Raw genomic sequence first — 13,018 nt, 5'->3', positions numbered from 1 at the left:
GAAACTAATTGTCAAAATGTAAACTTATTTATACAAAGTAATAGAAAGTAATTAAAAATATATAATGTGATTGCATAAGCTTTCTTAGCTCATTAGGCTGATTGGTGACCCTAAATTGACCCTAGGTGTGCATGTGAGTGTGAATGGTTGTTTGTCTCAGTGTTAGCCCTGTGATAGGCTGATGACCTGTCCAGGATGTACCCCGCCTCCCAATGCCAGCTGGGACAGGCTCCAACCCCCACAACCCTAGTGAGGATAAGAGGTAGTAGAAGGTGAGATGAGATTGCGTAAACATAAGCACTCAACACCTTTAGAATTACTGACCTAATACAATGGCTGTCTAGCCACATGGTGCTATTACTCTCATCTGGCACTGGTTAATCAGTTACCCTTGCTACCTTTACACCATAAAGATAAAAGGACACTCCAAACAACACAGAGTAATGTAAGTGTACAAGACGGGGTGTGGATACAAAAATTAACGACAGGAAGAAGATGCTTCGACTGAAAATGAGCTTTTTGGCTATCAGACTAATCTAGATGTTTTGTAGTCATACAGACATTTTTCTCACTCATAAAACGCAAAAATCGGAGACTTTTTCGGGGTCAGCTGTAGTCGGGCGATATGTCATCCAAAACGTCACCCTAATTTAAACCTTCAATGTGTGACAAGTTAGTCGAGTGACTGACATGTGACTTCCTTGTACATCACGTGGGTTGTTGTTTCGTGGTCATGTGACTGTGGTCGCTCTCGGTCCCGGTGATTGGTAGGTAAGTAGGCAGTCTACCAGTATCTAGTCCTCCTCTGCTCCGGACAACAGCAGCGGTCACATCTCCTGTCTTCTTCCCACTGAGTGAAGCCCTGCTCGCTGCCAGAGATGGCTCGGACCGCCGTGGTTGTCCTCCTGTTTTCGGTCGTGCTGTCCGTTGTGTCTGCCGGAGTTTTTTTCAACCCGAAGGAGCCTTGTTATGTTCGCAAACCGAGGAAAGACGGCGTCGGAGTGAGGTAAATTGGACAAATCCACGAAGTTAGCTTGTAAATTACGGAGAAGTTTAAATTAGTCGCAGGAATTAGCTGCGTGGCAAACGTTAGCCGCAACCAGCGAATCAGAAAGTACCTCGAGGCTAAATTGACGAAGCTGGTTTACACAAGAAATGGGAAACGCGACTAAAGTAGACGTCGAGGCGAAAATACCCTTAAATTTACCAGTTTCCGTATTGTTTTTGTTATTGTGAGCATAAAACAAATCAGTAAACAGACAGAGAACAATGAAAATGTCTCTTCAGCTTTTACAGCAAATCATGTGATTTGCTGAGTCATAGGTTGAGGAAACAGTTGACAGTTTTGTAATTTACCTGCAGCTGACATGTCAAACCAAAAGACTGATTTACAATCAAAACTGTGTTGGAAATATGACTGGAGCACTGGCAGGAGCAGATGGATGGATGGATGGATAGATAGATAGATAGATAGATAGATAGATAGATAGATGTGAAAAAAATTCCCTGTGTAACATCTCGTGTCACAGAGAATAAATAGTTTTCACACTTCCTTTTCTGTGTATGTCTGGAAGATTAGAGATTTTTTTTTTTTTTTTTTTAAAAAGAGAAATGAAACAAGGGTGAGAAAATGATCTTTGCACTATCTTTATACATCGATTTACCACAACATTAAAACCACTAACAGGAGATGTAAATAACATCAACTGTCTTGTGACAATTCAGTGTTCTGCTGGGAAATATTTGGACCTGGTATTCATTCATTCAGTCATCCCCAGCAGGATGCAGCCAAAAACGGAGCAACTAAAAAAAAAACAAACAAACAAGAAGAAGAACAGCACAAGGTGTTGACCTGGCCTCCAAATTCACTAGATACCAAACTGATCGAGTATCACAGATGTGGATGATCCACAGAGGCCCCTTCAACCAAAGACTGGTTTGGATACACAAGGGAGACCTACACAATATTAGGAAAGTGACCATAATGTTATGCCTGATCGGTGTATGCAGTACTTGAAATGTCTATGGCATCAAATATCAAGTATTTTCACTGGCAATGAATCTAATTGAAAAAATGTTTTCCATAAGGACCGTGCCTCGTCCTCATGAGTATTTGAACATTGCTGACCTGCCCAAGGAGTGGGACTGGAGGAACATCAAAGGCATCAACTACGTCAGCACGACTCGCAACCAGCACATTCCCCAGTACTGTGGCTCATGCTGGGCACATGGCAGCACCAGTGCCATGGCAGGTATGACTACAAGTATTGTGTCATCATTTAGAAACATGCCAAATCATTGTGGTTCAGTGTTGACATGGACCACGAGATCATTGCTTGACATTTGCTTTGATGAACAGAAACTGATCTCTGTGGTTTTTATTTCTGGTATGAAGTCAAATCTGTTTTCTGTTTAAGATCGCATCAACATCAAGCGGAAAGGAGCGTGGCCATCGGCCTACCTCTCTGTCCAGCATGTGATTGACTGCGGTAATGCAGGCTCCTGCCATGGAGGAGATCATACCGGAGTTTGGGAGTACGCCAACACACACGGCATCCCTGATGAGACGTGCAACAACTACCAGGCTAAAGACCAGGGTAAGTGTCAGTGTTCACGAGGGTTAGGATCACATAACACAGTCTGACCTGTACACGTTTTCTTTCTCTCTCTAAAGAATGCAAGCCCTTCAACCAGTGTGGCACCTGCACCACCTTCGGAGTGTGCAATATTGTCAGCAACTTCACTCTATGGAAAGTGGGAGATTATGGATCCGTTAATGGGAGAGAGAAGATGATGGCAGAGATTTACGCTAGAGGACCGATCAGGTTTGCAACATTTTTCTTTTCTTTCTTTTTCTTGACCACATGATGAGTCATCTTGCTTTCTTTAAGTATTAATTTAATTTAATTACAATTCCACCATGAACATGGCTTACTTTTCCATGGACATGCAAACTCATCCAATGACAATGAAGATGTTACATCGTGCAGGAGATATAAACTACAGTCACACGCGTGACATATGCCACTGCATCAGGCGTGATGTGGTGTGGTGTGCACCTCCCCAGAAATGCAGCTACAAGTCAAACTGACACAGACCACAACAGCTTTGTTTGGTCACAAATGCTGATGGTTCATGTCTGTCTGTGGCCGGATGAGTTGAGCGAATCCTTCCTCCTCCTGCCTCCCACAAACCATCTGCACTCGAGCACACGGAGAAACTTAAAGTAAAAGTAAAAGTGTAGTGAATGAATGAATGTTTGCTTGCTCTTTAAGGTGTGGTCACACTAGATTTCTGTTCTACAAAATGCCCCCATTGGGGGTAATAAATATCTCAAACAGCAAACTATATATATCAGTGTGATACTGCAGTTTGTGGTCTGGCAGCGCGAAACTAATTTACTGTAATAAGTACAGTACAGAAACCAGCTAGAATAATAACTTCTTCATTCAACGCTATGTTTCTGTTGGCTGGAAAGTCAGACACATTTGAAGCGGAAGAGCAAAATTAGAGGTTGAAGTGAAACAGTAAACCCGCTGTTAGTTTATACCATCAAACACAAGTGGTAATGTGACTTTTCTTTTTTAAAATGAAAGGAAAAAGTAGCTGCTGTGACCTGATCATCTTTCTGTTGATGTTTTGACATTTAATATAAGGGTAACCACCTGCCATCACCTTGACTTACTTGATGGATGAAAGATGAAAAGTTACAGGGGACAAGTGTCTTATGTAGGAGCTAAAAACATTAATGTGGGTATAGTGGAGGGAAAAAAGTTTTCTCAAAATTTCTTTTACATCCCTTTGTCTTAAAGCAGATATTGAGCCACGCTTGCCTCCACATCTCACTGGTATCTGTTGTGTAAATATCATTGCATTACTCAACAGTGTATGCACTTGACCAGTGAACACCTTTATCCAGAGAGTGGAAGTAACCTGTGGTGTTTGTTTTCTTCAGCTGTGGGATCATGGCTACAGATAAGCTGGATGCGTACACTGGAGGTGTCTACTCTGAATACCAGGACGAGGCTTTCATCAACCACATCGTGTCAGTGGCAGGATGGGGAGTGGAAAACGGCGTTGAATACTGGATCGTTCGCAACTCCTGGGGAGAGCCGTGGGTGAGTCCTCATCAAATCAAAAAAAGTCACTTCATTAAAAGTGGCAGTGAAATTTAACATCCTGCTTTCATGTAGATTTGTCCCACTTCTGTGAGTTTCATTTACAAAAGTACCTCACAGAATGAAATCCGCTTATATAAGTAAACGGTTTTAAGGACCTAAAAACCTTAAGGTCAAATATAAATTATTCCACACTAATGCTAAATAGTAACACTTAATAAGCTTTGAGAGTAATAGTTCCTAGATAAGTAGCCCAAAATATAAACTGCAGTGACATTTACATTAATAAATTCCAAAATATGGCCAGAAGCTTTTTATTATTGATTCATATTATTTTTCTCAATCACTCTTCGATAGAATGTTATGAAACCCACTCAGACGGTTTATTTCTCCCATTTCCTCAGGGTGAGAAAGGCTGGCTCAGGATCGTGACCAGCGCCTACAAGGGAGGTAGCGGTAGCCATTACAACCTGGCTTTGGAGGAGGACTGCATGTATGGAGACCCAATTGTCCCTAAGGGCTACCACTAGAGCCTGCACACGCCCATATCTTTCTGTCTGGGGTGGAGAGAAGCTTTTTATATAGTGATGATGAAAAAGGGAATGAATTCAGGGTTTTATTTTATTTTTTTTAGGAAATTATTTCTAAACTTGTAATCAGTGCCGTGCTCACATTTGATGCAGATGATCCAATTTCTACCACAGGACAGGAGGTCTGTAGGCTGTTTAACAGCCACAAACTTAATCAATGGGAGGAGCAACACTCATCAGTACAACTCATTTCTATGCTACAAGAGACATAAACACTGCATGCTCAGTTATAGCATTATAGACACTGAGTTTACTTTTTTACATTAGGAGGATATGGAAGTTTTTTTGTGAGATATAAATGCAAACTTAGCCAAAGAACACAGTGATGAGTTTATTCTGTGCTGCTGCACTGCTGAATACTTTCAGTGTGTGGTGTCAACACTTCCAAAGATATTGCACTACACAGTTTTTGATTTCAATGCACTGAGGAAAATAAAACAATGTGCCTTATATGCACTTGATTTCCAGTAGAGATTAATAAAAAAGTCCTGTTTGTTTTTCACACTGATTAATTTTAGTACTAATCAGAATATTTGCTTTGTTGCCGTCTGTGCCAATAAACACAATACTTCGCACAACTTCTGTCCTTTGAGGATTGATCACACAAAGACACCTTGTCTGTCCTGAACCTGTCCTGTCAGAGAACTACTTTTACTACAGGGTGTCTCCCATGTAAATTGAGACTATTGAGGAGTTTATTTTTTTAACTGAGAAAAAATACAAATGCAACCAAACAACTGACATGTTACGATCATACATTCAGGTTTTTATTTTAAAACAGCTCAAACCTACATAAAATATAGAAAATCAAATTTACAAGTGAAAAAAAAAAAAACATTTAGCTGCATCTTCAGAGGCTCCTCCATTGACCTGTCTGTCTTATTACTTTCTGTGACATTTGTCCAATTTGCAGCCTCAACCCAAACTCATCTCCACTCACTCATTCAAACTTTAAAGTCCGTCTCAAAGTTGTGTGCTTCAGTGTCCAGTATAGAGCCTTTGGTTCTTAACGTATCTCCTGTCTCTTTGCACAGTCTCCCACAAGAATGTTTTCTGTGTCGTCTCCACGTCAGTTAATCATGATGAAATTTGACTTGCAGTGAGCTGGAGAAGCAAACACCCACATGTTAGTGCTTCAGAAGGATGAAGGGATGGAGATTACAAAAGTTACCACAACTACATTATTTCACTCAGACAATGTCTGTGTGAAAACAACTTGCTTTCTTTAACTTGCAAAGCTCTTATGTATTGTGCGTTCGTGGAATGAGTTCATCCGAGTATAATTTGCTTTTAGTCTACAGATGCAGCATAAATAGACTCCAAATGTTAGCACGTCACTTACCAATGAACTCGGCAACAGGGTCATGCTCTCCCTCTGTGCGGATTGTTCCCGCGATGCTGTCGTTCTCAAGGATGGGCAAGAAGAGCTGAACAAAGTCCGACGTGTAGGGTGGCGCGATCACATCCAGGACCTTTAAGAGAAACATTTCATGCTGAGCTTTGTTTGAAAAGGCTGAGTGTATTTAAAGCAGGTCAGGCCTCCAAACGATGTGGCTTCTGAAGCTTAGATCTCAAACACATCCAGCAGTCATGTCTAATAAACCTCCACAGGTTATCTTAAACCCCGACCAGTACCTCAGGTAAGTACCTGGCTCTCAAGATGCTATATACTGCATTTTAACAGGTGGTTTACAGTAGGTAAACAAACAACCAAACGAGAGCATTGAGGCAAAAACAAAGCAGTGAAACTGAACAGTTAGTCCGAATGTATTGCTGCAGATCGAGTTGATTATCGTTTCACTGCATTTTTTGAAATTTGCGAAAGAAAAAATCTCAGAACCAGTGTTTTAGAGTTTGGTCAAAGATGAAAGCTCAAAATTAAGTTCAGTCTAAGAAAAGCTGGGCTCAGACTCCAAGTGTAGTTTGCATCAAACACTTGATGTGGAAGAAACTGAACAGATATTATTCTCTTTAAATAAATAACAGTACATGAGAGGATATTTGATTATTGTGCCAGATCAGAGACCGAACCAGACCTCCCAAACAAACCTAAACAAGATGCAAAACAATAAGTAATTCTTCATAGTTTTCATAGTCATAGTTTACTATTGCCTGTACTGACACAATCATCATCAAACTTGTTCGATATTAATTGGGACGTTGGATCAGCAAAAGGTTTAAGAGCGTCTCTATAAACCTCTCATTACCAAATAACTTCCACCAAAACTCTTGACTGAGTGAGGTCCGACAGATTCTCTGGTGCATTCAGGGAAAATAGGCTCAAAAACCAGCACGAGTCTAGAATGTAATGGAAAATGAAGTGTGTCATGTTATACATCTAAATCTCGTAAGCACTGATCAAATTCTAAAGCAGATGTTACCTCGGTGACAAAGTATCTAATGAGGGAGATGTCTGTGTTGAGTTTCTCCAGACATTTCCTGATGTAACCAACGACAGGCAGCACGTAGCCACGGCTCAGCAGGTGAACCATTCGGTCAAGTAGCGTCTTCTTCAACTCCAACTGAAGAGGAAATGAAGCCAACACAACAATTCAATGACACATTTTAAATAAAAGAAACAATAATCACCTCAGCCCTTTATTCAACCCTGAGGCACACTAGCAACACACAGAGGTGTGTTGAAAAGAGAATTCAGACCTGCTCCATGACGTCCAGCTGAGAGTGCTCTGTCTCAAAGAGCTTAATGAGCAGCTGGAGGACCTGCGGGTGCAGCAGCTGGTGACACGTACAGATCTGGGGACAGAATATCACGTTAGACATTTCTTGCTATCTCAGCATGGGGTGAATATGAAACTTGTATCTGACTGTGATGCTGTACCTCATCCAGTAGAGCTAAATGGACCGGGGTGTGGTCTGTCTGGAGCTGGAAGTACCGCGGCTCAGACACCGTCCAGTCCACCCACTTCAAAACTCCCATAGCAACCACTGGAAACCTGAACACACAATCATGAAGTCAGCAGGCACATACTCACCCTGACACTTTGCTTTACTACACTCACCTTTTTATTTGGTTTAATATGCATCAACATGCTGATCCATTTCACTCATTTGTTTGGCCAAAGGTTTTCAGTTTAATACGGACATTAGTTTTACAGGTGTAAGTGGTTCACTCACCGGATACACTGATACAAAGTGCCGAGTTCAGCCACCAGCTCGGTAGCTCCTTTGTTCTCATTGCAGCACAGGTTGTGCACAGTCTCGATGGCCTTTGAAGTCGACTTCAGCTCATCTTTATTGATGTTTACTCGCTTGTTCTAGAATCACATAAAAACAAAAGTCAAAGATGTTTAGGAAGCAGCAGTTAAGGGGGAAGAGGACATAAACATAAAAAATGCATAAATAAAGACAAAGCGTAAGTTATAAATGACCACATATCAAATCATATCATTTTAAGTGAGTAAAGCAACAGTATCTTTATTTTCTGCACCTTCTTCCATGTCTCCACCACACTGGCAGCATAGGCCAGGATGTGGATGTATTTGTGTTTATGGTCTTGGTTGATCTTTGATCCCGGTTTAAAAAGTGACTGCATGAACAGGTCTAAAAAGGCCGGCACTCTGATCTGCAGAAAGAGAAAAATATTTCAGTTGACAGCACATTATGAAGAAGGCAGTGGATCTAAACGAGCTGGGAGAAGTTGTGTCCTCACCAGCTCGACAGGAGGGGGGTCCATGCTGCTGAACATCTTGAACAGAACCGTTATATCAGCTGGATTCAGGGCTCCTTTGGACAACATGGCACCCAGCGCCTGGCAGGCTCGTGGGTAGGCTGCTGCGGTGCCGAGGGCCAGGGTTATCTGACTGGCATCATGACCTCTGTGGTATAAACCACAACCACAGATCAGTTATCTACACACAACACAAGCAGTGCATTTTCATTTATTCTCTGCAGGTTTTACCACATCTCATAAACATCTGCATTTCTGTTGATAATGATCCAGATATAGTGTAAGGGAGTCAAATACGTTTTGAGATGAGATGACACTAAAGAGAACTGATCAAGCTGCACTACCTCTCATGTGCAGACTTCTGCACCTCCTGGCCAATCCTACGAACAGCTGAGCCTCCCTGTTCCTCCTGAGAGAGGATGGACATCATGGCCTGGGCAAAGAGGTAGGTGTGTTCGCCGTGACACACCATCTTCTGTAGCAGGAGGACAGAATGACAGTCATGTTACTGTAAAATACTGTAAAACAACAGAAGTAGGTTTCTAAAAGTAACTGAAAACAACCCAATACTTGACAGAACTAAGAGTCTCACAGCAAATTCTGGCAAGTTCTTCTCCAGATTTTCTTCTCCTCCGTCCAGCAATGTGGCCAAAGACGTCCTCAACACACGGGAGAAAACTTCAAGCTGCTGACAAGCTGTCGACACACTGGTGATCTCTCCCTGATAACCTGCGTCTGAAATGAGCTGGACACAAAACACACAAACAAAAACTGAAAAGAGGTTCTAGCTACCTACATATCAATCGTATAGTAGCAATAATATATATAGACACACACATATACATATACACACACACCAATTATTGTGGTATTATTAAATACAATGAAATTCAATATATTAGAAAATGTGCATGTGATAATATTATGTAAATCTTGGCTGCCCATTTTGGGGTTTGGCCCACGACCAATTATATTTGACCTGCCCCTTGTCCACTGTATAATTTTTTTACCCACCGTCAGCACTCGAAATCTACACTCGCTCTCATTTAAATACCATTTCTTTGCGCACTTCCACTCCTGACCAAATAACACTGATACATTGATGGTAGGGTGGCGCTGTTGAGCTCCTGCCAGCTCAAATCCTGTGAGGTGAAGAAGACCAGCAGCAAGTGAGAGGATGCAGCTGGAGTGTGTTAGGTTAGGTTAAGTAGTGACACACACACACACGAAAATTCAAAAATAGTTGGGAAAACGATTCTCTTTTTACCAAGGTATGATTGAACTCTGTATGATTAATGGGGACATGCTGTGTCCTGTTTATTACACTAGTAAGTACGTACTGATTTTATTTGGGACATGTTTTGTCTCATGTTATTTTGTCCATTGCACTAAATGTCTTTGTATTTGATGACATATGTCCAAGGCCTAGTAATAAAACATTCTGTTTTCAAATATTTCACAGTGCTTCAATTATTTTTCTTATTTAAGGAAGCCAGATATATGTTCAGTCATTTTTTGAATGTAAATATGAAGCACAATAACCAGTGTCATTCATTTTTCAAAATGAATTAGTGATTGTGTTTATTTTGCACATGCATGCTATATATACCCAAATTTAACTTAGGGTGCTGCAAAATTAACATTTCCACTGGGAAGAATTTGGGCAGCCCAGGTGGAAATGATCCAGTGCCACTAGAACAGTGCGTGTTTTACATCTGCCCCCATTTTCTTCCTTTCAACTATCATTTTGAGTGTTTAAGCAGTTATTATTTACATTTTTGTTGACATTGTGATAATATTGTTATTGTGACATTTTTTGTCCACAATAATCATGAAGTGAAAACCTGATATCCTGACAACATATAGCTACCACTACTGCCTCTACTATTACCTTTACAGTAAAGTTGAGCATCAGGCAGTCGGGGTGAGCCTCTGCCAGCTTATAGAAGAGGTCTCTCCACGTTGTGTGCGCTATCATCTGCTCGAGCCAAGCTGGAGTCTGAAAACACAGGAGAGGGAATTGGTTCATAAACTCTTCACTGACCCGACACTAACTCTGAACTCGTGTTTATCCAGTGTTCAGACATCTCACCTCTCCCTCAACAGTGAAGATGGAGTCGGCTTTCTGGGGGTCGAAGTGTTTTATCAGGAGACTCTTGAGGTGATTTTCTACTCGCTCTTGGACCTGCGCTGGCTCCACACCTGCAGGAGAATTACAACATTACAGGTTATTGAAATACCTTCAACAAGGCACACACCACTGGAAAAACTATGAGTAGTAGTTCATTAATGTGCCTACCCATCTGGATGAGCCACTCAGCCAGCAGATTAACGGTCTGAGCCACAGCAGAGTAGTTTTCAGAGAGAAGCTGGATGACGTGTTCTGGAGAGCCGCCTGCTTGGAAATACCTGCAACAAGACAATGTCATCACCACGTTACCTTTATGATTCAAGTGTTCTCTCATCGGTAAAAAAAAAAAATAAAAACACTACAGCTTAATAGCACCACACTCCGCGGCCATTAAGTTTTTGTGTGCAGAAAAAATGGAATAGGATGTGTTAGTGCAGGACTTTAAAATACTTGAGGATACTCACGTTTTGAGTGTGTTGAAGATGGCGGGCTCCATGATGTAATCCCTACTGGAGAATTTCTTCAGACAGTCTTCCTGGATTTTCCCGTCGTTTTCTCCTTCAACATAACCGTCCTCCTGAAAGACATGTTCATACAGGTGACTTTTGAGAACAGGAGACAATACAGGTTTGATAAAAATAGAATTGGAAAAGTAAAAGAGAATATACGAAGGAACAGGGAACATTTGCAAGAGGAACAAACTCAGTTTAGTATGTAGAGTCAAGTAAGAGAGCAGAAACAAGGCTTCAAGAAACAAGTCGTACAGGTTGAATTAACAATACGGACATGAACATTTACACTGAAGCTACTAAAACATTTGCTCTTGAGAAAAGAAATGTTGCACAGAATGACTTGATAAATAAGTACAATACTTGCAATACATGTGTATTAAACAGAAAGAAATGGTAAATAAGTTCTTCCTTGAGATGGAGCAATTTTCCAGAGGATGTTGGTGATCCTTCAGGTGTGTTCAACATAAATGCACAAAAACTGTGTTTGTTTCTCTAGTGAGTGTAGATCATACTCCAGAGATGAAGCATGATGTAGCAGCCAGATATGAAGCCACTAAATGAGAGCTGACCACGTCTTCATCTCTTCTCCAGCTGATAGCAGCTCCATGTGACTACTCCTCGTTTTATCTCCTCAATCTAATAAAATGTGGAGCCAACCTTAAGTAAAGAGGACAGCTTAAAGACAGCCTGTTTTTGCGTGTGTGTCATCCACCCAGTATGGAGTCATTCGTCTTTTTGTGCACAGTTGCATTAAATCATCTATCTATCTATCTATCTATCTATCTATCTATCTATCTATCTATCTATCTATCTCTTGTGGTTTTAAGCTGATCAAAATCAAGTTAAACACTAATTGAATGAAAGAGCAAGAACCCGTGGGTAAATTAACTTTGACTCCATATCTTTAGCTAGCCTGCAGCTGGCCAACGGCACAGCTAAACTAGCGGGAATGTATAATAAAGAGGGCACTAATGACACTCGTTTCCGTACTTCAGCTCTTATTTAAACGTAAATGTGTTCTTGTCACAATACATCAATGGCTGCCTAGCCTAGCTCGCTAACAGCAACAAGTCGTTCTCTCACCGTGTTCCCGTCCGTGCCTTCCCAGTCTCCGGCACCGCTGTAATATTCCTCGTCCATGTCGACGGGAAAACAGGTGACTCCGAACTACCCGCAAGAACCCAGCGGTAAATTTGAAACGTTGCCGTGCCTTGTTTATATAGCTAATTATGCTTGGCGGCCAAAGATGCAGGTGGAGACAGCTAGCTTATTAAGCTAGCAGCCAGGCTAACAACAACAGGAGGAAAATGGCTGCAGGCCACGCCCCCAAGACTCAAAGGCTCGTGGGATTTATTATTACCCGAGTTCAAACTGTCAGGTTTAAACGCCTGAGAACTATCATTTTTAATTTCTTTAGTCTGATAAATTCAAGTGGTTCAGTCTTTAATTCAAACAAAAACAACAGTTTGAGCAAAGAGTTTAGAGTTTAGGAATAACTCAAAAAAACATGAAGAACAGCACAATGTGTTGACCTGGCCTCCAAATTAACTAGATCTTAAACTGATCAAGTATCTGTGAGATGATCCACAGAGGAACCTCCCCTCAACTCATAGGAACCAAAGACCCCCACTAACAACATTCTGCTACCAGACACCACAGGATACCCTTAGTAGACCCATGTTCATTCTCTAATCTCTAATGATTAGAACCTGCACAAGGTAGGTCATCATAACGTTATGCCTGATAAGTGTCTAATATTGCAGTGTTTGGATTCTGCTGTACTCAGCACATCTTGCAGCCACCATGGTGATTATACAGTATAATCGATACATTTCCAATAGCTCCTATTTCAACACAAATATAATCCTCCACAAAGACAGGATTTACGGCAGCACTGTTGGACTAGACTGCATTCATTTAAACTACAGTAGGTGCAGCTAAAAGACTGGATTTAAAGCGGACTCTCCTCATCCAACAGA

The 13,018-nt window shown here is 41.3% G+C and overlaps 2 protein-coding genes across 2 annotated transcripts; one reads left to right on the top strand and one right to left on the bottom strand.

Moving 5' to 3' along the window:
- Positions 1–747: 747 nt before the first annotated feature.
- ctsz (cathepsin Z) lies at positions 748–5,284 on the top strand. Its single transcript, XM_047583762.1, has 6 exons — positions 748–1,006; positions 2,089–2,252; positions 2,418–2,597; positions 2,675–2,825; positions 3,956–4,118; positions 4,523–5,284. Exons 1-6 carry the CDS (start codon positions 879–881, stop codon positions 4,646–4,648), a joined length of 912 nt encoding a protein of 303 aa, XP_047439718.1. The 5' UTR covers positions 748–878; the 3' UTR covers positions 4,649–5,284.
- A 169-nt stretch (positions 5,285–5,453) lies between these two features.
- Positions 5,454–12,341, bottom strand: nelfcd (negative elongation factor complex member C/D). The gene is made up of 15 exons (XM_047583759.1): positions 12,123–12,341; positions 10,992–11,104; positions 10,696–10,805; positions 10,489–10,598; positions 10,288–10,395; positions 8,989–9,141; positions 8,741–8,871; positions 8,379–8,544; positions 8,157–8,291; positions 7,844–7,983; positions 7,548–7,662; positions 7,367–7,462; positions 7,090–7,230; positions 6,051–6,180; positions 5,454–5,812 (listed from the first exon to the last, which is right to left on the bottom strand). The coding sequence occupies exons 1-15, from the start codon at positions 12,177–12,179 to the stop codon at positions 5,778–5,780; spliced, it is 1,740 nt and encodes a 579-aa protein (XP_047439715.1). The 5' UTR covers positions 12,180–12,341; the 3' UTR covers positions 5,454–5,777.
- Positions 12,342–13,018: the final 677 nt, after the last annotated feature.

The sequence above is a fragment of the Mugil cephalus genome, chromosome 4 (assembly GCF_022458985.1).
Source record: "Mugil cephalus isolate CIBA_MC_2020 chromosome 4, CIBA_Mcephalus_1.1, whole genome shotgun sequence".
Taxonomy (NCBI): Eukaryota; Metazoa; Chordata; class Actinopteri; order Mugiliformes; family Mugilidae; genus Mugil; species Mugil cephalus.
This window is presented reverse-complemented; position numbering and strand designations above follow the sequence as displayed.

Excerpts from the sequence above, each read along its gene's own strand:
- nelfcd (XM_047583759.1), bottom strand. The coding sequence starts at position 12,179 with ATGGACGAGGAATATTACAGCGGTGCCGGAGACTGGGAAGGCACGGAC. Across the intron at positions 9,142-10,287 it reads TGCTCAACTTTACTGTAAAG|CTCATTTCAGACGCAGGTTA; the intron begins GTAATAGTAGAG and ends TTTTGTGTCCAG. Across the intron at positions 7,463-7,547 it reads ATTTAGCTCTACTGGATGAG|ATCTGTACGTGTCACCAGCT; the intron begins GTACAGCATCAC and ends TTCTGTCCCCAG.
- ctsz (XM_047583762.1), top strand. The coding sequence starts at position 879 with ATGGCTCGGACCGCCGTGGTTGTCCTCCTGTTTTCGGTCGTGCTGTCC. Across the intron at positions 2,253-2,417 it reads CAGCACCAGTGCCATGGCAG|ATCGCATCAACATCAAGCGG; the intron begins GTATGACTACAA and ends TTTCTGTTTAAG. Across the intron at positions 2,598-2,674 it reads CTACCAGGCTAAAGACCAGG|AATGCAAGCCCTTCAACCAG; the intron begins GTAAGTGTCAGT and ends CTCTCTCTAAAG.